This window comes from Penicillium subrubescens (assembly GCF_028828155.1).
Source record: "Penicillium subrubescens strain IBT 31985 chromosome Unknown utg000001l_segment0_segment0, whole genome shotgun sequence".
Classification (NCBI taxonomy): Eukaryota; Fungi; Ascomycota; class Eurotiomycetes; order Eurotiales; family Aspergillaceae; genus Penicillium; species Penicillium subrubescens.
The window spans coordinates 1,182,063-1,205,735 of NW_026643151.1; the positions used below are offsets into that span (position 1 = coordinate 1,182,063).

A 23,673-nucleotide genomic window follows, 5' to 3' on the forward strand; every position below is an offset into this window, starting at 1 on the left:
ACCAAAATCCGGTTTCCGCAGGTTTTCATACTTGCGTTGAAGATAGCGACGAGAATGTGGCTGATGAGACTAGTATTTGCTTCACCGTTATGATTTACATAGACAGCTTGTTAGTCAAAGCTCTGGTCTAAGCTATGTGGTGCCCACCGGGATGATATCCAACAGCAATTACGCCATTTCCTACAACGCTCTTGTAAACCGCGAGAGAACACCCAGGCCCAGCTGGCAGTATGTGCCAAGGTGCCTTCTTCACAGAGTATGGTGCTGCTCCTTTAACCCCAAGGAGAAGTGGAGGTGTGTAATAGCGAGAGACTTGCCGTTTGCCGTGAGGTTAGTGTTGCAGACCTATCGCAACCAGGTATTCGTGGAATTTCAGGCGCCTAATCATGTGTTGCATGTATCTGCATTCACGCATATTATCCTCGATTGTCATGGGAAGGCCTGGCTGATTGACTGGGCCTTTGCAAGAATGTATCCGGCATCATTTGAAACAGCAACCATATCAAGGCATGGTGGGGGCGAGTACTTCAAAGGTCTACTGGACCTACTAGGGGACGAAAACTCTAGCGAACTGATTAGTCGCCTGTTCGCAATATCTTTTGCACTGACTTCGGGAGCGGCTGTACAAACCTTCCTTGAAATCCAACAGTGTCTCGGCCACTATCTAGCAAAAACGAATCCAGGGTTGATGCGGTCTGCTATTTTTGTGAGTCGAAGTACCGATCTGAACGTCATCGACTAAAACAGGGAATATTTCTCTGTGCGAAGTTATCAAGGGTATAGTGCTTAGAGGATGAATGAACATGGGAACTTCGAGTCAATCTCTAAGCGTCTTGAACCAGCACAGGATTCAGCACGAGATGGGATTATTTAAATCTTGCTTAATGCTAAACCCTTCGAAGAGCTTATCAAGAAAGCTAGAAAGATACTAAAGCAGGTTTTGGATGGTGTCATAGAAAGGCGTGGATGTCAACAAGCAGCCTTGCATGCGGGTTAAGGGAGAGGCCGGAGAAGAGGTATTTAGTAGCTAGATTCATATTCACACTATCATACTTTAGCCACTGAATGAAGACGAGATTTGAAGCTAATTGCCCCTGGACATGCTTGACTCTGTTGGTAGGCTCTGACAGAGCCATAGAGCCCCAGGGATTGCCCTCTTCTCCTGGAGTATGCACCACTATTTCCAAGAGTTCTTACCAAATACCATACTATCCAGTGCACCATAAGGTAAATTACGCCGGTTTGTAGAATCGATACTCAAGCCCGGTTGGTGGGTAGCTGAATTGATTGATAAGACGATCGGAACGCTGATCAGTGACGGAATCCCAGCCCAGCCCGGAAGTTTATCTCGCCTGTACCGACAGCGGATGGCACAGTAGTTAGAACCAGAGAATCCAGAAACTAGACACGACGAAAAGTCGAAGAGAATGCAACTGCCTAGAACGCGCGGACAGCCAAGTCGAGATATCAATAATTGAGACCACAGGACCTACAGGACAGAGCTCGGTCGGCAGTTGTGAATTCTTGCGTCACCTGGCTAAGGCCTGAGGGGAGATCCAAGGCGATTGTGCCCGTGACCAGAGCGCGCTTAGGTCAGCATGGGATCGGGTTCCAGGAAACGAACAATTCCATCATGAACGAGTTTTGATGGCCTGGGACGGTCCGATCTTGGAATTTATCTTGTCCCTCGTCATGAATCTCTTAGATCTGTGATGTGGTGCTATGATCACTAAAATGGTCGATACAATTAATGACCCCATCACAAACAAGGACAAGAACAATCATGGAGGATCGACGAGATCACGCTACCCGGGCGGATCATTAGGCACATCCACTGGGGAGAGTGGGGCCTCTTAGTGGAGTTGTAACCGAACCCCCTCCCTCATAGTTGTGATTCGTCGGGATTCCAGGTCGATTTGAGTCCTGTTTGGTGATTGCTCGCATGGGATGTTGTCATGCGCCCCTGATAGGATCCAATGAGCGCCACCAGCTTGCCGTGGCTGGGGCCCTTTTGGCCGATCCGTGTCATCTTTGTCACCTGAGGGCTGAAAGAGGCTCGAGGGCGGGTTTGGAGGGTTGGAGGGTTGGTGGGAGGGGTGAAAAAAAAGAGCAGATAAGAGGCATGGAGGGGGGTCAATTCATCTTGATGGAGGGGTTGGCGGACAGATGGCGAAGCAATTGAGGGTTAGAAGTGGAATGGAAGAAGAAGAGTAATCAGGTACAAGTCTGGCAACCTTCGTGTGGGAAAAGCAAGAAGAAGAAGAGGGGCGAGGGTTGGTTGGAATATTGGGTGATCACGAGCCTGGCGTTTATAGCACACAGTATGGTGGTGGGTGGACAGTATACTTTGTACAGTCAGGGTATCAGTTGTTGCTAGACAACCTACAAATTGGAAAAGAAAATAGTATCTATAACTGCGCGCTATACACTTCATTCTAAAAGTATAGAAGTATACGATTGCACATGATAAACATGATATCGACTGATCGCTGCTGCAAACCTAATTGACGCTTATCGAGGGGCCATAGTTCCTCAATGCATACGGCGTACGGTACTCCGAGAAATACCAACGAAATACGAATGATACAAAGGGAATACCGTCAGCAACAGGACTAACTAACAGCCGCAGAAACCCAGCAGGTGACTGACTCCCACGTCCCCGCAGTTGGTCACCCTTCACAGCCCCCCTCCCCCCTTCAACCAAAGGAGTTTCATGATTGCCCTGTGAGCTGATTGGCGAATTGAGTTGGTCTCGTGCCATTGACACTCCTGATTGGTTGGCCGCTCGTTGGTCGACTGACCCCGATTGACTCACTGACCTCCGCCATTGAGTCATACCGACGCTTTCCGAGGGCCATATACTACTCTTCGTGGAGAAGGCAGTAGTTGTCGTTCTGATTTACTCCGTATTGTATATAGAGCGGACTATTCTAGCCGACGATGGCGCTTTCAATTCATGACGCTGCACTTCCTGAATAGGGAATATAGGTTGGGTTCTTAATCCAGACAAGTAGTTCTAGTACAAGTTCTCGATAGTGAACCACGAATCACCTCAGCATTCCGGTTTCTGTCCGATTGCGAATTCGGGGCATTGAATTGAACCGAATCCTGCTTCTGCCTCTGATACCTCCGAGTTGAATAATCCCCCAAGGGGAAAAGCATGGTGATTGGCTAATCAAGACTGAACCAGTCTCTCTTGTCTGCCTAACCAGGTTGCCGTCGGGCGAATGGTCCATGGGCTCAGGGCTGAAATCATGATGGATTATTGCGCCTCTTCGTTATTTAACCCGGTATGCTGATTTACAGGTAATTTACCACCTGGATGGTAATATTACCTCATCGTACCCCTCTCATCTGACCCCTTTCCACTATCATTTGATTGATATCTTACCATACCATCTTACCATCTTTACCATCTTACACACCACCCGCCTGCCTTTATCAACTGTTGCCTTCTCTCCCCAGTTCCCTTTCCTACTTCTTCTTTCCCAGTTTCCCTTCAACTTAAGTAGCCTTTCCTTCCCACCAGACTCGCCTCGGCCCTTTCCCTTTCGCCCCCTTCTGCTCTCTTCCCCCTTTACCCTTCTGCCTGGCCCTTCTGGACTCGCGTTGACTCATTATCGGCCATTGACCCTTTAACCCCGGTTATCGCCACTGCTGCCTGACAAATCACCTGGGTGTTGGACATGCACTTCCATTGACTTCCACCCTCGTCATATTTCGGGTACATCAAAGAGACGAAAGGCATTATTATTTCAACCTGACTGCCTCGCCTTCTCTCTTATCTCTTCTCACACTCTTCGCCTCTCCCTTTCCCTGAAACCCCCTTCCTTCCAATTCACCCAGTCTCGCCACTTCCCCGTGGGCAAATTTCAATTCATATTGGATCCTCCGTCCTTTCTGGACAATCGCAACACAAACATCCCCTCCCCCTCAGAAATCCCAAGATCGAAACAAAGAAGCAATTTAATCGTTCCGTTCTTCTCTCCAAACCGTTCTCCTCTTCCAGCAGATTTCCAATCTGGGATGTTCTCATCCACTGGTGTAAACCCGCCAATGCAGTCGCAACTACCACAGCAGACGGGCCAGCGCCCTTCTTATTCCTCCTCCATCATGAATCGCCTCCCCGTGTCAAGCCTCATGTCACCTCCCGAGGCGAAGCCTCTGGACAGCTTCCACCCCTCCTCCCCCTTTGCTAAACCGGACACCTCCATGGGGGAATTGATGAAGCTACCCCCCATCTCAGCTGATCGCAAGCGAACACAGTCCGAGATGGATCTGCCCTCGCCACCAGTGACTCCTTACACCGGCGCCAAGAAGCGACGATCCGAGACGGCCGAGCAGATTGAGCGCGATGTCGAGGTGAATGCATCGCGAGACCCCCTCCTCTTCCCTCGCCACGACTCCGTGGGCCGCGAGGAGCCTCTCTTTGGGCCTATCCCCCTCCAGCCGCGGAGGCCCTGGTAGAGCAACATATCAATTCCCACATGGCCATGTTTGAGAACAAGCGGAACAAACCCACTCGTGATGAATATCGCTTGGCGCTGTCGTGTGTGCCCATTGTCTCGACACTGTACAATCGCAACCCGGCAGCCTGGGCCCGCGAGGAACTTCAAACACTGGAGCGTCAGATGGTCCTGATGAATCGTTACCGTCCACCGGGCGAGCTGGAGGCCAAGTTGAAGAAGATCGCCCCAGCCCCCATGAAGAAGGTAGCAGGAGGGACTCCACGTGTCCCCCGAACTCGCGTCAAGCGTACCCCCAAGTCTACCCCCAAGCATCAGGCCCTGGATTCCTTTGAAGCTTCTCCTCCCTCGGCATCTAAGCCTCGTGCCCTGGGCACGAACCGAGATGACACTGATTTCCAAGCCCTGCCGGACTATTCGCCACCCCTCGAGACATTGGGTGGCAACGCAAAGGCCCTCAAGGCAGACTGGAAGGGGCAAATGTTGGATTTGAGCAATGACCCGGACCGACATCTGCTCAGTCCTGCCGAGCTCAATCTGGCCTCGACGCTTCGGCTGTCTTGTGCGACCTACCTATGCAGCAAGCGTCGAATCTTTGAGGCTCGAGTGCGTGCCCTCGGCGTAGGCAAGGAGTTCCGCAAGACCGACGCTCAACAGGCCTGTAAGATTGACGTCAACAAAGCTAGCAAGCTCTGGACCGCCTACGACCGAGTAGGGTGGTTCAAACCCGAGTATTTTCATCACCTGAGATGATTTGCTCACTCCTACTTGCTCGTTGGAACGAACCATCTACCCACCCGCTGACCATGGATCGTGGCCTCCTCCATTTGGCTTACCATCACCTTCCAATCCGCAGATACCGAACACCATTTCTCTCTATCTTTCCCTTGAGACTTTCTCGTACGAGAAAGCGGGGGAAACTGACATGTACAAGCGCGATCAACCTTTTGTCTGAATTTTGTGGTTCTCGAACCACCAGAAACATGACTATATCCTCGGGTAACTGACCGTCTCTGCCTTGTCGGGTTGAGTCTTATGAACATTAATCCTCGAAAGACTCTCTGTCTTGCTCTCCGCTCCGAAACAACCCTCCTCCTCTCTGGTACTCTTTACCATCATCCTCTTACTCCCGTTTGGTTTTTCTTATGACGTCTATTCCCCTCTTGCTTTTTTATGTCCGTTATGCATGACGACACCTTCATTCCACAGATACCCTCTCAGTACAGGGTTTCGCTTGGACTCTCTTTTTTTGTCTCTTCGCATTGTGAGTCACTTTCGGTAATCATGCATCGCTTTTCATGCATGTTTGGCTTGACTACTCGGCTCTTGTTTCTTTGGCGTTCCGGTTCTTTGTTCCCCATCTAGAATGGCAGGCTTCGGTCAACTTGCGATGTTTTACCTGGGAGTTCTTATTTTTGCTGTTTTGTGACTTCGCTGCTCTTGTTGCTCTTGTGTTCCTGTTCCCATTCCGTTGAACGGCTCCTTTGAGAGAACATACGGCACGATATGATACCCTGACCAGATACGAATCTTTCAAATGACATACCCATTGCAAATGAGTTTCATATTTCAAGATTTACAGCTCTTGGAGATGTAGTTGGATGTATACGTACAAATGTGCACAAAGATTCGCTCCCAAGGACGTAGCCAATTATCTCTGATCTGATCAAGCTTAATTAATCTGGCTATCTCTTTTAAAAAAAGGTTACCTAGACCCCATTGCTATAAATATCATTTATTTTTCCAGGCCCCTGCAGTTCCTTCTCATCAAGTTGTGAGTGGTTCGCCGGGGCGTGTGGGGCTCCCATGTCCCGATTGTCCTTATTCATAATTCCACCTCCAATCCAGTGATCTGGCTCCGCCCCGGCGCCACCTTTTTCTGACATCTCACTCAACTCGTGTCCCTCCATCAACTCCATCGCTTCATCACTTCATCGCTCTATCCTCCCCTTCTACTCCCGCGCGATACCTGTCGCCATGTCGCAGGCCGAGGTTCCCCGTGCCGAGTCCATCGATGACCAGGAGCGTGCTCACGCCGCTGATGGCGACAAGAAGCCCAAGTCCCGAAGACCCGCTAGTACGCGTTCCCCCCTTCACCCCGAGCCTGGAATTTATCGCCTTGCCTTTTCCCGACTGACTCGACGTGTTCTTAGATACCGCTTTCCGACAACAGCGATTAAAAGCATGGCAGTGAGCTTATTCTTCGATTCCGGATCATCCGCCAACAATACTGGGACTGACCGTTGCCTTCCGCTTAGACCGATCTTGACCCCCAAAAGTGTGCTTCCTTTGTTCTTTATCGTCGGCGTTCTTTTCGCTCCCATCGGTGGTGTCCTTATCTGGGCGAGCTCTCAGGTACGTTTATAATCTCGCAGATGCGATCCGTACTTATCGCGCGTCTGACACCCTATTGTTCCTCTAGGTCCAAGAGCTTGTTATCGACTACACGGACTGCAAAGCCAGTGCACCGGAGAACACCATGGCAGATATCAGAGACCGCGTGTCCGCCACTTTTAAAGCTTCGACAGCAGATAGCAAATACTACTGGAAACAATCTAATGGCACCGACAATAGCACAGTGTGCTCCCTCTATTTCAACATCCCCGAGTCGATGGGCCCTCCGGTCTTCCTGTACTACCGCCTCACGAATTTCTACCAGAACCATCGTCGCTACGTCCAGTCTTTGGACTTGGATCAATTGAAGGGCACTGCGGTTCCGAACAGCACAATTTCGGGCAGCGTCTGTTCCCCCCTAGCGACCGACGATGCTACCGGCAAAGCGTACTACCCTTGTGGCCTGATTGCCAACTCCATGTTCAATGATTCCATCAGCAGTCCGGTGCTGCTGACAGGAAAGGACCCGGTCAATTACACTATGACAAAGACGGGGATTGCATGGGATAGTGACAAGGCGCTGATCAAGCAAACCCAGTATAAGCCATGGGAAGTGGTTCCCCCGCCAAACTGGAAGAGTTACAATGGTTCTTACGAGAAGACCGGCATTCCTAATCTTCATGAAAATGAAGATTTCATGGTTTGGATGCGGACAGCGGGGTTGCCGTCCTTCAGTAAACTCTCCCGCAGAAATGATGACACCGCTATGGGGCGAGGAGACTATCGTCTGGATATTGTCGATGGTACGTGAAATGATCCAATTTGCCGACCGTTCTGCCGTGTTAGAAACGTTGCTAATCAGGTACTAGAATTTCCCGTCACCGAATACGATGGAACTAAGTCGATCTTGCTCTCTACTCGTACGGTCATCGGCGGTAAGAATCCCTTCATGGGAATTGCTTACGTGGTTGTGGGCGGAGTTTGTGTGCTCTTGGGCGCCTTATTCACGGTGGCCTACTTGATCCGACCTAGGTATGTATAGCGTGATTAGTTAGGGCCTCTGTGCCGACAACCTTCAAATTTTCGACAATGGCTAATCATCTTCTAGAAAACTGGGTGACCACACCTATCTTACGTGGGACGCTACCAACCAGCCAACCACTGCTGTGGCCTCGGGGCGGGATGACAGAATGCGCCCAAGTGCGCCTTGAGGCCTCATCAGCTTCTCTTTCTCCTTCGTTTCTTTTCTTGGGCGGTTTCACTTATCTCAGTTTCTTTGCTATACTACTTTCCCCCTTTTCTTTGTGCTTCCAATACTCCATGGGCCGCTACCTATATTGTGAATAAATGGATCGTTCCGGTTCGGGTGTTAAACAAGGAGTTTCTATGTATCTACAACTGTCACAACAACGAGCATTCTTACTTCTTTTCATCACCCTTGGATGACCTCATACCTCTGGCCGAGGAATTGGCCAGCCTTGTCGGATGCCAATGAAGTGCACGTTTTCTTCTCTCCGCCTGGTTTGCAGCTGTCGATCCTTCCGGTACGGTACTCTGACCCCTTGCATGGGACATGCATTCCGTTCATGATGCAGCATTCTCCGGACTCCAACATCGGATCGAGTCCACAGAGGCTCCGGGCAGCCTAGTCATATAGTGGTCGGTCTCGCGGTGATGAGAACCCCGAATCTTTCCTGAGGTTTGTGACGGAGGAATCGCGACATAGGGGCATCCAACACCAACAACATCATGGTCTGTCGCTCTTTAGCTCCGTTCGTGGTTCTTGTCACAACGCTCTTTTCCTTGCAAGTGCAATGCGGTCCAGTGGTGTTTGAACAGCGTGGCATCTGCGCTACCGAAGACCCAGATACGTCCTTCTTGGACGCACTCCAGCGTGTCAGAACAGATGAGACCCAGCTACCTGAAACTGGGTCAGAGGCCCGCAACGGCCCCATCGAGATTGAGACCTGGTTCCATATCATCTCCAGTAAAGCAGAGCAAGACCAGGTTTCTGATGACATGATCGATTCTCAGGTTAGTTCTACCTCCATCGCTCCCGTTCTCGATAATTTTATTGCAAGTCATGGACGAATGCTAAGACATGGGCATAGATCTCCATTTTGCAAGATGCGTATCAGGATGCCGGTATCCAATATCGACTGCAAGGCGTCACCCGTCATGTGAACGATGTTTGGGCTCGTAACGGAGACGACACAGGCATGAAGTCAGCCCTCCGGAAAGGCACCTACCGAACTCTAAACGTTTACTTCCAAACCAACCTCCAGGCATCTCCCGACCAAGCCGGACGTGCCAGTCACCGCGGAGCCTCCCATTCAAGTGATCTCTCATCCAGCGTGCTAGGGTTCTGCACCCTCCCCGATCCAAGCGTGAACGCCACCAGTCCCCGTGCCGACTACATCAAAGATGGCTGCAACGTTCTCGCCAGCGCAATGTCCGGTGGAACATTGGACCTTTACAACCGAGGAGGAACCGCCATCCACGAGATCGGACACTGGAATGGCCTTTTGCATACCTTCCAAGGGGAGTCCTGCGCCGAGGATAATCCAGGAGACTACATCGCCGATACACCCCAGCAATCTGTGCCCACTGGCGGATGCCCTGCTCGAAAGGACTCTTGTCCAGGTTTGCCGGGGCAGGACCCCATCCACGATTTTATGGACTACTCATCTGACGTCTGTTATGAGAGTTTTACACCTGGCCAGAATGAACGTATGCGAAATATGTGGGCATCGATGCGTGCAGGGAAATAGCTTAATGGAATTGAATTGTCTCTCGCTTTGTTTCAATGGTCATCTACACGGATGTATCTTAGAATTGCGCCTCGAGCGTATTACCTGGTGACTGGAGTAAATCACAATAAATGCCAAAAAGTATTAGCGTCACGGCACTAAATTGAGTAACAAATCGAAGAGTAGTACAGTAGTACGGAACGATCAAAGCTGAATGACCATTTCTTGACATAAATTGCAAACCTGGGCTTGTTTTGTGAATGGTAGATGTCACCTATTGGTCCTCATCCACCGAAAGTTGTTTAAAAGACACTAAAAAGACAGCGAGGCTTAAGCCCGAAGAAAAAAAAAAGAAGGAAAACAGGCGCAGAAACACCCAAATCACATTGGAATGAACTGAAAAAGAAAAGCCGCCTTATCACCATCGACCTCGGGGGAACCAATTTAGCGCTTGCGCTTAGTACCACGGTCATCGTCGTCCATTCTGGTCTCCTTGTCCTGGCGCTTGGCCTTCTTCTCCAGCTCATCCCAGTCCTCACCACTCTCCTCATCGCCACTGAACTCCGCTTCGCTTCCATCAGCACTGGCATCTTCGTCATACTCGCTGTCCTCCTCAGAGCTCTCATCAGCGGCCAGCTCCGAGTCGGAAAGCTCGAATGCCGACTCTTCCTCCTCATCAGATCCCTCCGAGTCCGACTCAGCGGCCAGGAAAGACCAGCCGCCGTCGGCAAAGAAGCCGTACGGATCACTGACGACTGTCTTCATGATGGTGGTCCAATTCAGGTTGAGTGGACCTTCAGTGTAGGCGATGTCAACAGAGTCAAGCCAATCCTTGACGCCCTCCAGCGCCTCAACGGGGATGGTATTGACGTGGACGGGAGCCCTGTGGAAGTCCTTGAACACGAAGACAAGATCGAAGTTTTTGAGACCGAACTATTGGTAAATTAGCAATCGTCAACAGTGGAAAAGCATCAATGTGCAAGTTAACCATACCTGCACTCTCTCCAAGTGGGCAATCTCAATCTCATTGAGCGTAATGACCATGAATGGAGGTTCAGTAAGCTGCACGAGAGCATCTGTAGTGGGCTGAATCAAGACGTTGGAACGGTTGGGCACACCGGTGAATCCAATCTCTCGGAAAGGAATATCGACATCGACGCCTTCGTCCTTTCCAGCGTCGGCGATCTTTTCAGCAAACGCCTTGAACTCACGGTCGAGCGCGGCTCGGCGTCGTCGTTCTTCCTGCTCAGCCTCAAACTCTTCTTCATCACCATAGCGGTGCTTGCGCCGGCGGTTGCCAGTTTCATCGAACTGCATCTCGGTGGCCTCGCGGTAGAACTGGACATCCCGAGTCTTTCTCTTTCCAATCATGATAGGTGTCTTGAGGTGTACATGAATGAGAACAATCAGTTCGTGTGCGCAGGGTTGGAAGAAGAGATGCTTGACGTTGCTGAATAGTACGTCGACGTGCTCGCTGCGGAAAGGTGACAAGTAGCGAAGACCGTTCTGGTGAATCTCGACTTCTCCAGGCACACGCTTTCCATCCAAGGGTGGTCGCAAGTAAACGTCAGGCAGCTTCACCGGGCGACGATCTATGAATTTGTGTTAGCATCAAAGCCCAGAAGACTCTTCGCACTAGCGGGGACCGTAGCATACTTCTGATTTCAACGAGCTTGTCTTGCTCGACGACGTCCTCCAGTTCCTTCTTTTCTTGCTCCCGTCTCAAGGCAGTCTTGCGCAGTTCAGTTATGTCCTGCGCGACCTGCGCCATTCTGTCATTGTTCTTGGATCGCAGAGTCAGGTTGCGGACGAAATGAGCAGATGGGTCTTCAAATGGCTGATCATCCTTACGGCCAACACCCTGGCCCGGAGACAGGAAGTTGATCCGCAGATATGCGTATTCTCCCTCGTCACTCTTGCTTGCGTTCTTGATCGTGTTGATGTGGAAGGGCACTGGCCTGCCCATGATGGGTACGATAACAGTCGCGGCTTTGTGATCAACGTAGACAGTCAAATCCTTGACCTTGGGTGGGAGCTGGTTATCGCGCTTGTAGGACTCAAACCGCTTGAACTTCTTTTGAGCGACACCGTTGTCGTCTCCAGTGGTGCCTGCAAACCTTTCCAGACCCTCCTTCGTCTTCTTACCAGCGAGTTCTTTCTGGTGCTCACGACGGCGGGCTTCAGCACCCTCGTTGATCTGGGTTGGCCGCTCGGCACGCAGTTTGGTCCGCGTGACATTTCGGCTTGCAACGGCACTTGACTTCGACTCCTTCTTCTCTTTAATGGGCTTCTCAGGCTCTTCCTCATCTCCGAAGTAGAAGGAGACGGAGTCCATGTCGATTCCAGCGTCTTTGGTGAAAATGTGAGGCCCACTTTCTCCAACGCGAACGGTGTCTGTAATCACCATGGAGTAAACATTATTTCCCTTCGACTTGGAGTCAGTGTCCTTCACATCGGTTAGGCCAATGGTAATTGCCAGGGTCATGCCATTCTTCAAGACTCGATTGTTCTTAGCATTCAGAATCATGTTGGCATCCCGAAGTTCGATACCGATACCAGCACCGATATTCTTGGTCAGGTGGTTCTCAAGCTCGGGCTTCTTTGAGCGGACAAGGCTGAGCGCCTTGTTGTAGAGGTCCTTGGCCACTACACCATCGCGAATCTCCTTCATCACCGCGTCGTGAAGGTTGAGCAGGAACGCATAGTTGGCTTCCTGGGACTTGCTGGGATCTACCAGGTAGGTACGTCCGATGAGCGAGTTGTAGGTCTTGTAGCGGATTCCAAAGCTGGACAGAATGATGCCCGGTTTCAGATTGTTGCCGTCGGAGGTTGCCGTCAATTTAAGATCATAGGCACCTCCACTTTGCACGACCGGTCCGTAAGCCCAATCGATCTGCTCAGCGTCGAATTCAGATGGCAGGCGCGCCAGCTTGTTGAAGAACTTGGAATCATCGATTTTGGCGTCCACCTTCCCTGCGAGGGCCTTGTGAGTGATTTGCTTTTCTTCGTCTAGCAATTGTGACATCTCGTCCACGAAGTACTCCGACATCAAGCCACTGCATGCTCGGGACGCATTGCGAATAGAGACCTGAAAACCCCGTCAGCAAGCTTGTCTTACAAGGCGCATGGAGAAAGGCAATCTTACAAGCTCTTCTGGGTCCTTGATCGCAAAGGCGCTAGAAAGCGCCGGCGTTATGTCCACTTCCTCCACTTCCTTTGAAATCTCCGAGAATGTGCGCTTCCAATCGTCCGCGAAGGGGCCAGTCGTCGTGTCTTTGGGTAGGGTGCCAACTTTCTTCTACATTCGTGCAGCATGGTCAGTCATCCTTAGAAATGAACCCCCAAATTGAAAATGCAGGTGGATGGTTCTACTTACCCCGGCGCCCTTAATAACTTCGAGACACTTTTCGAATGCCTTTGTTTTCGATTCCGGGTCCTTTGTCGTCACCAAAAGCTCGACGGGGATCTTTCCACCCTTCAGAGGCTCGAGAAGCTCGGCTAGATCGCCCAAATATTAGCCTGGTGTCGCAAAATGTGACAGAATCGGTCCGAAAGTACCTTTCTTGGCCGTGGTGACCACGTAGATCGCCTCGGTTGTCAGGACGAACAGGGTAGCAGGAAACTCGTAGCCCAGAAGCCAGAACTAAGGTACCAACAAGTTAGCATCTAGTAAGGGAAGTGCTGCCTCTCGAAATGAATATGGACATGAAAACTTGATAAGAACCAGCTGACGTACGTGCATGGCGTTGTTCTTTTGAAAAGAGCTCTCATCGCTCTTGGTTTTGCCCATGAGGATGACAATAGACCCAGCTCCACCAAAGAGGGTATTTCCTGAGCGCTTGTCGGCCTTCCATGATGCATAGAAGTTCGACAGATGGTTGAAGAAGGTGTTCTTGTCAATCGCGATCTTGTCGGCCATCTTGGAAGCTGGTGCAAGCAAAGCTTGCTAGCAAGAGTGAGAGACCGGGCGCGAAAGAAGAGGTCGGGGTTGATCGATAAATCAAGGTTGCATGCGATAGGGGGGATTGAGACACAAATGAGATGAAGCTTGAATGAGACGGAGAGGATGTGGTGGAAGGGGGAACGATGTGGTGATGTCAAAGAAGGTCGGCCCTTGGAGGAGGAAGAGGAGGGAGAGGCGGACGCGAAAAGCGCGTTTTGAGTTCCCTGCGGCTTCCCGTGCCCAGTTTTGCCTCTTTGGGCTTAGCGCCACTTTGCGGAAGTTTGGGGTTGTTCTTTTTTGGATTCGTTCCGATCTTGTAGCTTCAGTCTATCGGTGCTTCACACTTCCTCTTTCACCTCCGCTTGGAGGCTAGTCGCCAAAGTCTCTCACCTTCACTTGGTCATCACTATGTACTTCTTGGGTTTTGCTTTGGTCATTAGCTCTGACAGCCTCCGTTTGTGATCCGAGCCCGGCTTTTGACAACCCCTCCGCAAAACAACCCAACCAAGAGCTATTCCCGATGTTGTGCTGGGAGTGATACACTCGGAATATCTAGATTTGCGATGAACCCCATATTTCTAGAGCCCAACTTTGGTGACCCAGGGGCTGCTCGACGAAAACCTCGCAACGATGCCGCGACTGGAGCTTCCGCCGCGGGTGTCCGCGCTCTCAGCGCGCAAATGGTAGCTTTCTACTTCCGGGCCCCGATAAAGGCCTTTTTTCGCACTCGCGTTGAGTAAGTAGTTTCCTGGTTGATCCTCTGTTGAATCTAGCTAATATGGAATTAGTTATATGGTACATAGATATCCTCTTTCTTCCCCGTACCGGTGGTCGATTCGCTAATTCCTGCCTCTTGTCGGATCATTTGAAAATAGGCATTTGCAAGAGCTGTGAACCCTCGTGTGGCAGAAGGCAAATGGTCCATCCATACTACAACGCCCGGCCTCTTGCTTCATGCCATCAAGACCTATGGCTGGCGTTTCATTCCAAATCAAGTCTTGCCGCCTTTAATGGCGAATGCGGGGTGAGCAATGAAGAGGGCTTCCTCCCTTGTCTCCTCCTTCCGTTTTGTCCAAAGATGCCATATCTCTGACCTTTGGATTACTTGTTTTGATTACAGAGTCGGTGCCGTTTTATACACATCCTATCTTCAAGTACTCGGAGCCCTACATGAGCCTGTTTCGCAGGGCGTCAAGCGAATATGGCCTCCCGCTCCTCCGATGGCCACCTTCACCGCTGGATTTGCCGCTGGAACCATTCAATCGATTATTGCGGCCCCTTTGGATGCACTACAGGTTCGACTTCAAACTAGCGACATGCTGGATGGGCAGTATCGAAGCATGTGGCATTATGGGCATCATAAACTGAATCAGATTGGCCTTCGGGGAGTCTTTGCGGGGTGGAGTCTCTCCTTCTTACGAGACTCGCTAGGCTATGCTGTGTTCTTCTCCGCCTTCGAGTACATCAAGTCGCAATCATACTACTCCTTCATAACCTGGTACTATGGGGCGCTGCGTGCCGAGACAGTTGATCAGTTGCCCTCTCCGGGATCCAGCGATCGCGGTGTACCACTCATTAAGCCACACTATGCCTTGGAACCATGCTTCCTCATGATGGCGGGTGTGGTGGCCTCGGTGGCCCAACAAACTATTCAGCACCCACTCAGCCGGATCCAGGACCTGCACCTTGGCCGGCTAGAGTATCTCGACCACCAGGCGAGTCTGGACCCTTCGCGGCGGCAAATGCTGCGGCTGTACTATCATGCCTACCAGGAGACCTGGAAACGGTGCCGACGTAAGGCCACGCGGGCCGGGAGTTGGAGGCTGTGGCTCTTCCGCGGGTTTGCGGGGAGTGCACTTCGTCAAGTGCCTAGTACTAGTGCGGGCCTGGTGATTTTCGAGTTGGTTCGTCGGCGATATGCGAGCCTGGCGGACGCAGTGCACATCCAGAAGGATGGATACGATATTCTTCTTAATTAGGGATTTCCCTAAGTCGTGTCTATCTTTCGAGTGGCTCCATCCCTATCTGTCACTGATGCTGATCTGCGATTCTTGATTGATGGGGGATTGCTTTTGGTCCATTTTTTTTTTGCTGCAGGCTTATGGCGGCACTGCATCTTACATATTGCATCTTGCATCTTGTTTATTACATCGTATATAGATTTGGCTTCTCCACTTGGCTGCGGCAGATGATACCCCATTTTTTTTAGTTATCTCCCCTATGATCATACATCAAGGCTGAATTCCAGAATCAGTCATTCCAAGAGGTCATGCATTCAGCACGGGCGCGGCTCAAGCGCCACCACTGTAATCTGGAGATCTGACGCGTGGGTGTCGACAAGCAGCTATGCAAGGGCATCCTTTATGTTGATTAAATCAATAATGGTAATAATAATCTATGTAAAGTAGGGCATGGATCGATGACAGTTTCTGTATTGTCCTATGGATCGACGGTGGTTTAAGAGATCATGTATACATCTGGAGGTAGGTCTCCACCCATCTACCACAGTACGGGACGAACTGTAGGCTGGTACGTGGTAATTCCAAAGTCTGGATAATCTAAGGACCAGAAAGACAGTCCAATCAGATGCCATTTACTTGCTCTTCCCTGATGACCTGGGTCTCAGTCGTTATCTAGCATTCAACTCGGGACTGATAAGATGATTTTTGAAGATCTATCGGGGTTTCAACCAAACTAGACCACTGTAGATATGGAAGATGTTCTCTCCAGAGAACAAGTATAAGCTCACAGAGGCACCGCCATATTACCTATATAAGATTATCATAGCATACATGTGTTATGAGGTTATGAGACAGCCAAGATTCGCTATTAGTAAATCCGTACTTTGGTTCGTTTTGCTTCTGGTGCGGCTAAGAATATCTTTTTAGATACGTTAGCTTGGAGGAATACAGCGGTTATAGACTGTGGAATTCTATATAGTCTGATCTTATGGTGAGGGTTCCAATATATAAAGATGCCTAGTAACAAGTCATTTTCCTACGAGTAAAATGATAATAGTATTGTACTCCCAAGGGTAATCCATAAAGTCTAACATCGTCATCAACCGGTGGTTAGTGTCTCTGGCTGGCGTGGAGGGGCTCCACTGTGGATCCCCCGAAAGTTGACAAAGTTGACGCCCTCGACGTCGACGGAACGAGACAAATTCCCCCGTATTTGCGAAGCGTACCACGACTACAGTTACCTCTACCCCCTGTTGGATCTTGGACTGGTAGACTGGGCTGAATCCGGGCTGAGCCTCCTCTTGCCTTTCTGTTTCCTAATTATTCGTTGGACTTGTTCACCAGCATCTATCTATCTTCTCCCCCAAATTCTACCTTCCTCAACCCCCTACTACTTACTCTCTGTGAGGGACCCTGCATTGTCCATGCGCTTGTCTCTCCGAGATCTTCCTAAACCGTCCACCACTCGCCTGACCTCGCTCGTTCCCACTTTTATTTTCCTCTCCCTCCCATCGTGGACTTGCCGTCATCTTGCGTCGATCGCGCTGTGTGACTAGCGACGAACTGCCTATCGTGACCGCTTCAGCCTGTGTGGCGTCACTAGTTACGACTTTCCACGCCGAAAGGGGGTCGCGGCAGGTCTCCTGCTTGGTCCGGCTGGTCTTTTGTCTGGGTCCTCTCCAGCTTGTCCTGCTGGTTCTGTTTCGCCGGTGTTCTCCATCCATTGCACTGGACGGTCCAGTCCTTGCCAGGAGAGTGAGAGAGTGAGAGACATCTAAATTAGACAAATTAAAAACAAGGGAAAAAAGGGTTTCTAAGGGCTGGAATATCAGCCCGCCCACCGCCAACATTCCTCCGTCAACCTCCTCCCCACGCGCCATACCCCTCCGCAGCCTCCCCGATTCTTCAGCCCAATTCACGGTCCTGGAATCCGCCAGCGAGAAGGGAAGTCGTCGGTCCTCCCTATCCTCGACTCGCTCGGGCGAGTCAGACTTCTCCGCCTGGTCAGACACCGGCGACCTTGCCGAACAGCTCGCCGAGGAGGATCCGCTTCAGATCCACCTCCGCAAGTCGCTCGACCGTGACCATCGTGCTCGACGAGGTCGAAGGAGAGCCCCCAAGCGAGTCCATTATCCACCCGATCTCGATTATCCCCGCTCTTCGGTCGATCTTGAAAAGGAACAGATCCAAATCCCTACTCCCCCGCCCCGACGTATCTCCAGAATCGAGCGTATCCTAGCCGCCCTCATGTCTCCCCGAAACGGGCAAAATGCCCAACTACATGGTTTGGTGGGCAAGCCGTTGTTGTAAGTCAACCGAGAGCTCTGCTGCCCCTCCTCTCGACAAGAACCTGGGGGAGCTGTGGGAAACAAAAAGACCAAGCATGGTAGCTGACAGATCCCTCCTTCTGCTCGCCGTAGGTATTTTACAAGTGTCTTTGTATCACTAGGTGTCTTCCTCTTTGGCTATGACCAAGGTGTCATGTCCGGAATTATCACGTCCGTACTCCCCTCCGAACGCGACATTTTGCAATGGAGATAGCAGGTCCACTAACCCAGGTGCAGAGGAGCGTTTTTCCGTGATTACTTCGATCAACCCTCCCGGGCGACTATCGGCACAGTGGTGGCCATCTTGGAAGTCGGCGCATTCATCTCCTCCCTTCTGGTTGGCCGCATCGGCGACGTGATCGGTCGCCGGCGAACAATTCTCTATGGCTCGGCGGTGTTCTTCGTTGGCGGTGGTCTGCAGACCTTTGCAGTCAACATGCCCATGATGATGGTGGGCCGTATCGTGGCTGGTCTCGGTGTCGGTGCCTTGTCAACGATCGTACCCGTTTATCAATCTGAAATCTCGGTACGGAAAGAAGACCATACCCTTAAATATGCGCGGGAAGCTCATAACTGACGACTTGCGGTATAGCCTCCCCATAACCGTGGAAAGTTGGCCTGCATCGAATTCACGGGAAACATTGCTGGATATGCTACCAGTGTTTGGGTCGACTACTTTTGCAGCTTCATCGAATCGGATATCTCGTGGCGCCTGCCCTTGCTATGCCAGTGCGTCATGGGTGCCTTGCTTGGAGTCGGAAGTTTGATTATCTGCGAATCTCCCCGGTAAGAAGACGAATAGATGAACCTTTCCTCCATAGACAGCGAAATTGATCGTGGTTCTAACTTCGCTTCAACAGGTGGCTTCTTGACAATGACCATGACGAAGAAGGCATGATCGTCATCGCAAACCTCTACGGTGAGGGTGATATTCACAACGACAAGGCGCGTCAAGAGTATCGAGAAATTAAGATGAATGTCCTCATGCAGCGACAGGAAGGAGAACGATCCTACAGTGATATGTTCAAACGCTACAAGAAGCGAGTATTGATTGCCATGTCAGCGCAGGCTTTGGCCCAGTTGAACGGAATCAACGTGATCTCGTACTATGCGCCTTTGGTCTTTGAGTCAGCCGGATGGGAAGGTCGGAACGCAATTTTGATGACAGGTATCAACGGCATTACTTATCTTCTCTCCACCGTGCCTCCATGGTATCTGGTCGACCGCTGGGGCCGGCGACCTATCTTGCTCTCTGGGGCGGTGGCCATGCTCATCTCCCTCTCCTTGATTTCATACTTTATTCACATCGAGATTAAGGCGACCCGGACTTTGACTGTCATCTTTGTGATGATTTATAATGCCGCCTTTGGAGCATCCTGGGGACCTATCCCTTGGCTCTATCCTCCCGAGATTTTGCCTTTGAGCATTCGTGCCAAGGGTGCCAGTCTCAGCACCGCCAGCAACTGGGCGTTCAACTGGCTTGTGGGAGAATTGACGCCCATCTTGCAGGGAGCCATTGGGTGGCGACTGTATCTACTGCACGCTTTCTTCTGCGCTTGCAGTTTCGTGGTTGGTAAGTTATCCCTCCCCACTTTTCAATTTTTAAATTCCTATCGCGATCATTTTGAAGTATCGATTTTGTTTCTCTATACTCACATATCGACCTATAGTATACTTCTTGTATCCCGAGACCAGTGGTGTTCGCTTGGAAGATATGAACGTCTTATTCGGTGATGCGACTACTGCCATGCCCACCCCAGTCACCGATGGTGAGCGTGGATCCTTGATGGGTGGAGGCTCGCCCGTCCCCTCGCTTGACATTCGCCGACCCTATGGCCAATTTGGAGCCGAAAGTGCCATTCCTGGGCTCGATATCAATCCACCCACAATTGGTGCTGATGGCCTAGGCAAATCAGGACGAGGCGATTCCCAGGCGGGTAGTCATCGGGGCGAAGGAATTGGAGGCTGGATCTCCAACATGGTGAATCGCCATCGGAGCGGAAGTACTGGCACCAACCCAAGTCAATACAGACGGTTGGGACAAGGCGAGGACGAGGAGGAACATTAAGAGCGAATTGCCAATCCCGGCGTGGATTGAAATGACATGGCGTTACTTTTTTCTTTGTTAATTCTTGTTGCTTTTTTTCTTGCTTCGGAAACACTTCTTTCATATACTATACCATGTTGGCTTTTCTTGTGTTTTTTTTTTTTTTTTTTTTTTCCGTTGCCTTGGAAGCCCTTTTGACTGGCTGCACACCTTCCTTATTTGAGACCTGTATATTCGATCGAATCCTTCCTACATGTTGATCTTGCATTCTGTATCATTTGAGATCTATGGGTTTTGCTCCTCTGGTACATTGCTCTCGTATAGAAGGGATTTTGCATTTGGCTGTTCTCATGGGTGTGGGCCAGGGACCTTCGGGACCCTTGTTGATGGCTATGACTTGTACTACTTTCTCATCTCACAATTTTTCTGACGAGTCTACTGGCAATGGTTCATGTATATTCTGGCTATGGATGATATAGTATGGGTGGGGGATTCCAAACCGAGGCATTGTTATAACTATGAGTGGGACGATCACACTGACAGCACCTAAATTCTATCAATATTTGCCTTAGTTCTGCCTGCATAATAATATCCTCCGTAAATTCTCAATCTTCTTCCATCTTCGACGATCATTCTAATTCATAAGTCGCATTACCTCTGAGTAGGATCCTTGACTATTTTCGTTCGCGGTGGCCAGACCTGAAAACGGCCCCCTCGGAGGCTTGGGAGGGGGGCTAAAGCGGAAGTGGACCTTTTGTTTACCGTATCCTTTTGGCCAGCTCGCCTTCTTCCTCAGCCCCGTGTCTCTCTTTCTCGTTTCCATTCTCATTTTCTTATTCTTTTCTTCATCTTTTCAATTCTTACCTCCAGCGAATTAGCTGTGTGCTCTTTGCGACCTTTGGGGTCGCCATGATCCTTTGAAAGCCTTGTTGCTAACCCTCTACTCTCGTTACGGAATCCGACCACGCTGGTATCTACTGAACCTATCAACCTCCGACCTCCGACCGCCGTCTACCAACCGACCCATCCTCATTCCAACCATCAACACCTTCTTTTAATTCACGGCCATTTGGCTCCTTGGCCAAAATGGACACTGCCTCCAGCACGGGCGCCAAGCATGACGCCGATCTGCGTCGGCGCAATGTCCCTGACACTGGAAAAGCCTCCACACCTACCTTCACAGTCGACCATGATGTGAAAAAGACCAAGCCGGGCCAGGTAAAGAGACCACTGTATGGGATAGACGGGATTTGTGCTAATACACGTTTTCTATCTAGTCCCCCTCTTTCCTACACGTTCTCGCTGGCTGGGAACCGATCATTGCCCCGATCCTCCTGACAGCGCTCGCTTTGTTCACGCGACTCTACCAGATTGGTCGTTCGAATATTGTCACCTGGGATGAAGCTCAGTATGGATAGTCTATTCCGCCGCGTGCGATTGCGCCCACCCAGTGCTAATGGCTGATACGGTATCTAGTTTCGGAAAGTTCGGCTCCCACTACCTCAAGCGCGAGTTCTACTTCGATGTACACCCTCCTCTCGGAAAGATGCTGGTTGGTCTCTCGGGCTACCTCGCCGGCTATAATGGATCCTTTGAGTTCAAGTCCGGCGAGAAGTATCCTGAGGATGTCGACTACACCTTCATGCGAGCCTTCAATGCGATGTTCGGCGTCGTCTGTGTCCCTCTCGCTTACTATACCGCTCGCGAGCTGAACTTCCGTCGCGCTACGGTCTGGCTGATCAGCTTGATGGTGCTGTGCGAGAACTCCTATGCGACTATCTCCCGTTTCATCCTTCTGGACTCGATGCTGCTCTGCTTCACCTTTACTACGATGATGTGCTGGGCCCGGTTCCACCGCCTGCAGCGTGCCAGCTTCTCGCCGGAGTGGTGGCTCTGGCTTTGCCTGACTGGATTCAGCATTGGCTGCGTCTGCAGTGTGAAGTGGGTTGGATTCTTCTGCACTGCGGTCGTGGGTCTCTACACTGCCGAGGATCTCTGGAATAAATTCGGTGACGTGAAGATGCCGCCGGTGAGGACAATATCGCTAAGAATTGAACGGCAAAGACTGTGAAGCTAATGATTTGATTCTAGACTCTGCTGGCTAAGCATCTCTTTGCTCGCGTGGGAGGCTTGATTGTCATCCCAATTCTGGTGTACATGTTTTCGTTCTACCTGCATTTCACCGTTCTGTCCAACAGTGGTCCCGGTGATGCGCAGATGAGCTCTCTTTTCCAGGCCAACCTGCGTGGCACCGAGGTGGGCAGGGATAGCCCTCTTGAGATCGTCCATGGATCCCGAGTCACCATTAAGAACATGGGTTATGGCGGTGGTCTGTTGCACTCCCACGTTCAGACCTACCCGGAGGGTTCCAATCAGCAGCAGGTTACTTGCTATCACCACAAGGATGCCAACAATGACTGGTTCATCTATCCGAGCCGCAACGAGCCCGAGTACGATGCCGCCGGTGATCTCAAGTACATCGCTGATGGAGATACCATCCGCCTCATTCATGGTCAGACCGGTCGTAACTTGCACTCCCACGCTATCGCTGCTCCGGTTTCCAAGTCCCACTATGAGGTTTCCTGCTACGGCAACATCACTATTGGCGATGACAAGGATCACTGGAAGATCGAAGTCGTCAACGATGCCGCATCCCGGGATCGTTCCAAGATTCGTACACTGACCACTGCATTCCGCCTGCGCCACCCTGCCATGGGCTGCTACCTACGGGCTGGTAATGTCAACCTGCCGCAATGGGGTTTCAAGCAGATTGAGACTACCTGTGTCAAGGAGAACAAGCCGGGCGACGTGTACACTCACTGGAATGTCGAGTCGCACACCAATGAGCGCCGTAAGTTCTATTGCATCCCTCTATTATATGGCCAATGAGGTAGATTTTCGACTAACAATATGTTCATAGTGCCCCCTGGTGACCCTGGTTCCTACAAGTCGCCATTCCTCAAGGACTTCATCCACTTGAACGTTGCCATGATGACCTCGAACAATGCCCTGGTTCCCGACCCTGATAAGCAGGATGACCTGGCCTCGCAATTCTGGCAATGGCCGATCCTGAATGTCGGTTTGCGCATGTGCTCCTGGGATGACAGCGTTGTCAAGTATTACCTTCTCGGCAACCCTCTCGTCTACTGGGGAAGTACTGGTGGTCTTGTTGGCTTTGGTCTCCTCTTCATCTGGTACCTCCTCCGCTGGCAACGAGGATATAACGAGCTGAGCCAGCAGGAAATCGACCACATCCACTATGCTGGCATTTACCCTGCCATTGGCTGGGTCCTGCATTACCTTCCATTCATCGTCATGGCTCGTGTGACCTACGTCCACCACTACTACCCAGCTCTCTACTTCGCCATTATTGTCTTTGGTTTCTGCGTTGATTGGGTTACCCGCCGAATCAACGCTAAGATCTCCGCAGTGGTGTTTGCCGTTCTATACACCGTCATCATCGGCCTGTTCATCCACTTCCGGGCCATCGTCTTCGGCATGGAGGGCTCCAACCAACAATGGGCTCATCTGCGCTGGTTGCCCGGTTGGAAGATCGCGAACTAAAGGGGGTGACCGTGAACCGACCACGTACCCGAAAAACAGATTACGGGATGAAATTTCTTTGTTCGCTATGGTTGACCTAGGGGGGTTGGGCCCTTTGCTATTTTGCTCGACGTCTTTCTATTTTCTGACGTGCAAAACTGCGTGAGCCAAAAAGGGGTTAGACCATTTACCATGGCGAGGACGTTGCTTATCTTGATGGATTATGTCTTTGTAAAGATAGTATAATTGATCTCTTTCACTGAATCATGTCATATGTACATTCTCTTGCAATTAGTAAAGCT

General features: G+C 50.8%; 8 protein-coding genes across 8 annotated transcripts; 7 read left to right on the forward strand and 1 right to left on the reverse strand.

The window, feature by feature from the left end:
- Nucleotides 1-4,056: 4,056 nt before the first annotated feature.
- Nucleotides 4,057-4,467, forward strand: N7473_000341 (uncharacterized protein; the record flags this gene model as incomplete). The annotated part of the gene is made up of 1 exon (XM_057146281.1): nucleotides 4,057-4,467. One exon carries the CDS (start codon nucleotides 4,057-4,059, stop codon nucleotides 4,465-4,467), a length of 411 nt encoding a protein of 136 aa, XP_057014167.1.
- Nucleotides 4,468-4,487: 20 nt separating this feature from the next.
- N7473_000342 (SWIRM domain-containing protein) lies at nucleotides 4,488-5,219 on the forward strand (the record flags this gene model as incomplete). Its single annotated transcript, XM_057146282.1, has 1 exon — nucleotides 4,488-5,219. The coding sequence occupies one exon, from the start codon at nucleotides 4,488-4,490 to the stop codon at nucleotides 5,217-5,219; it is 732 nt and encodes a 243-aa protein (XP_057014168.1).
- A 1,224-nt stretch (nucleotides 5,220-6,443) lies between these two features.
- Nucleotides 6,444-8,011, forward strand: N7473_000343 (CDC50/LEM3 family protein; the record flags this gene model as incomplete). Its single annotated transcript, XM_057146283.1, has 6 exons — nucleotides 6,444-6,543; nucleotides 6,620-6,656; nucleotides 6,725-6,821; nucleotides 6,889-7,603; nucleotides 7,670-7,832; nucleotides 7,909-8,011. The coding sequence occupies 6 exons, from the start codon at nucleotides 6,444-6,446 to the stop codon at nucleotides 8,009-8,011; spliced, it is 1,215 nt and encodes a 404-aa protein (XP_057014169.1).
- A 538-nt stretch (nucleotides 8,012-8,549) lies between these two features.
- Nucleotides 8,550-9,571, forward strand: N7473_000344 (zinc metalloprotease; the record flags this gene model as incomplete). Its single annotated transcript, XM_057146284.1, has 2 exons — nucleotides 8,550-8,834; nucleotides 8,912-9,571. The coding sequence occupies 2 exons, from the start codon at nucleotides 8,550-8,552 to the stop codon at nucleotides 9,569-9,571; spliced, it is 945 nt and encodes a 314-aa protein (XP_057014170.1).
- A 121-nt stretch (nucleotides 9,572-9,692) lies between these two features.
- Nucleotides 9,693-13,657, reverse strand: spt16 (chromatin-remodeling protein SPT16). The gene is made up of 7 exons (XM_057146285.1): nucleotides 13,287-13,657; nucleotides 13,109-13,193; nucleotides 12,927-13,048; nucleotides 12,696-12,848; nucleotides 11,207-12,638; nucleotides 10,544-11,142; nucleotides 9,693-10,483 (listed from the first exon to the last, which is right to left on the reverse strand). Exons 1-7 carry the CDS (start codon nucleotides 13,467-13,469, stop codon nucleotides 9,995-9,997), a joined length of 3,063 nt encoding a protein of 1,020 aa, XP_057014171.1. The 5' UTR covers nucleotides 13,470-13,657; the 3' UTR covers nucleotides 9,693-9,994.
- Nucleotides 13,658-14,056: 399 nt separating this feature from the next.
- Nucleotides 14,057-15,472, forward strand: N7473_000346 (putative mitochondrial carrier protein; the record flags this gene model as incomplete). The annotated part of the gene is made up of 4 exons (XM_057146286.1): nucleotides 14,057-14,229; nucleotides 14,282-14,288; nucleotides 14,369-14,517; nucleotides 14,614-15,472. 4 exons carry the CDS (start codon nucleotides 14,057-14,059, stop codon nucleotides 15,470-15,472), a joined length of 1,188 nt encoding a protein of 395 aa, XP_057014172.1.
- Nucleotides 15,473-16,878: 1,406 nt separating this feature from the next.
- On the forward strand, nucleotides 16,879-19,849 carry N7473_000347 (putative MFS monosaccharide transporter; the record flags this gene model as incomplete). The annotated part of the gene is made up of 7 exons (XM_057146287.1): nucleotides 16,879-17,000; nucleotides 17,287-17,760; nucleotides 17,875-17,952; nucleotides 18,019-18,307; nucleotides 18,374-18,567; nucleotides 18,642-19,354; nucleotides 19,452-19,849. The coding sequence occupies 7 exons, from the start codon at nucleotides 16,879-16,881 to the stop codon at nucleotides 19,847-19,849; spliced, it is 2,268 nt and encodes a 755-aa protein (XP_057014173.1).
- A 1,065-nt stretch (nucleotides 19,850-20,914) lies between these two features.
- pmt2 (uncharacterized protein) lies at nucleotides 20,915-23,392 on the forward strand (the record flags this gene model as incomplete). The annotated part of the gene is made up of 5 exons (XM_057146288.1): nucleotides 20,915-21,046; nucleotides 21,106-21,236; nucleotides 21,305-21,857; nucleotides 21,920-22,679; nucleotides 22,749-23,392. 5 exons carry the CDS (start codon nucleotides 20,915-20,917, stop codon nucleotides 23,390-23,392), a joined length of 2,220 nt encoding a protein of 739 aa, XP_057014174.1.
- Between the last annotated feature and the right edge of the window lie 281 nt (nucleotides 23,393-23,673).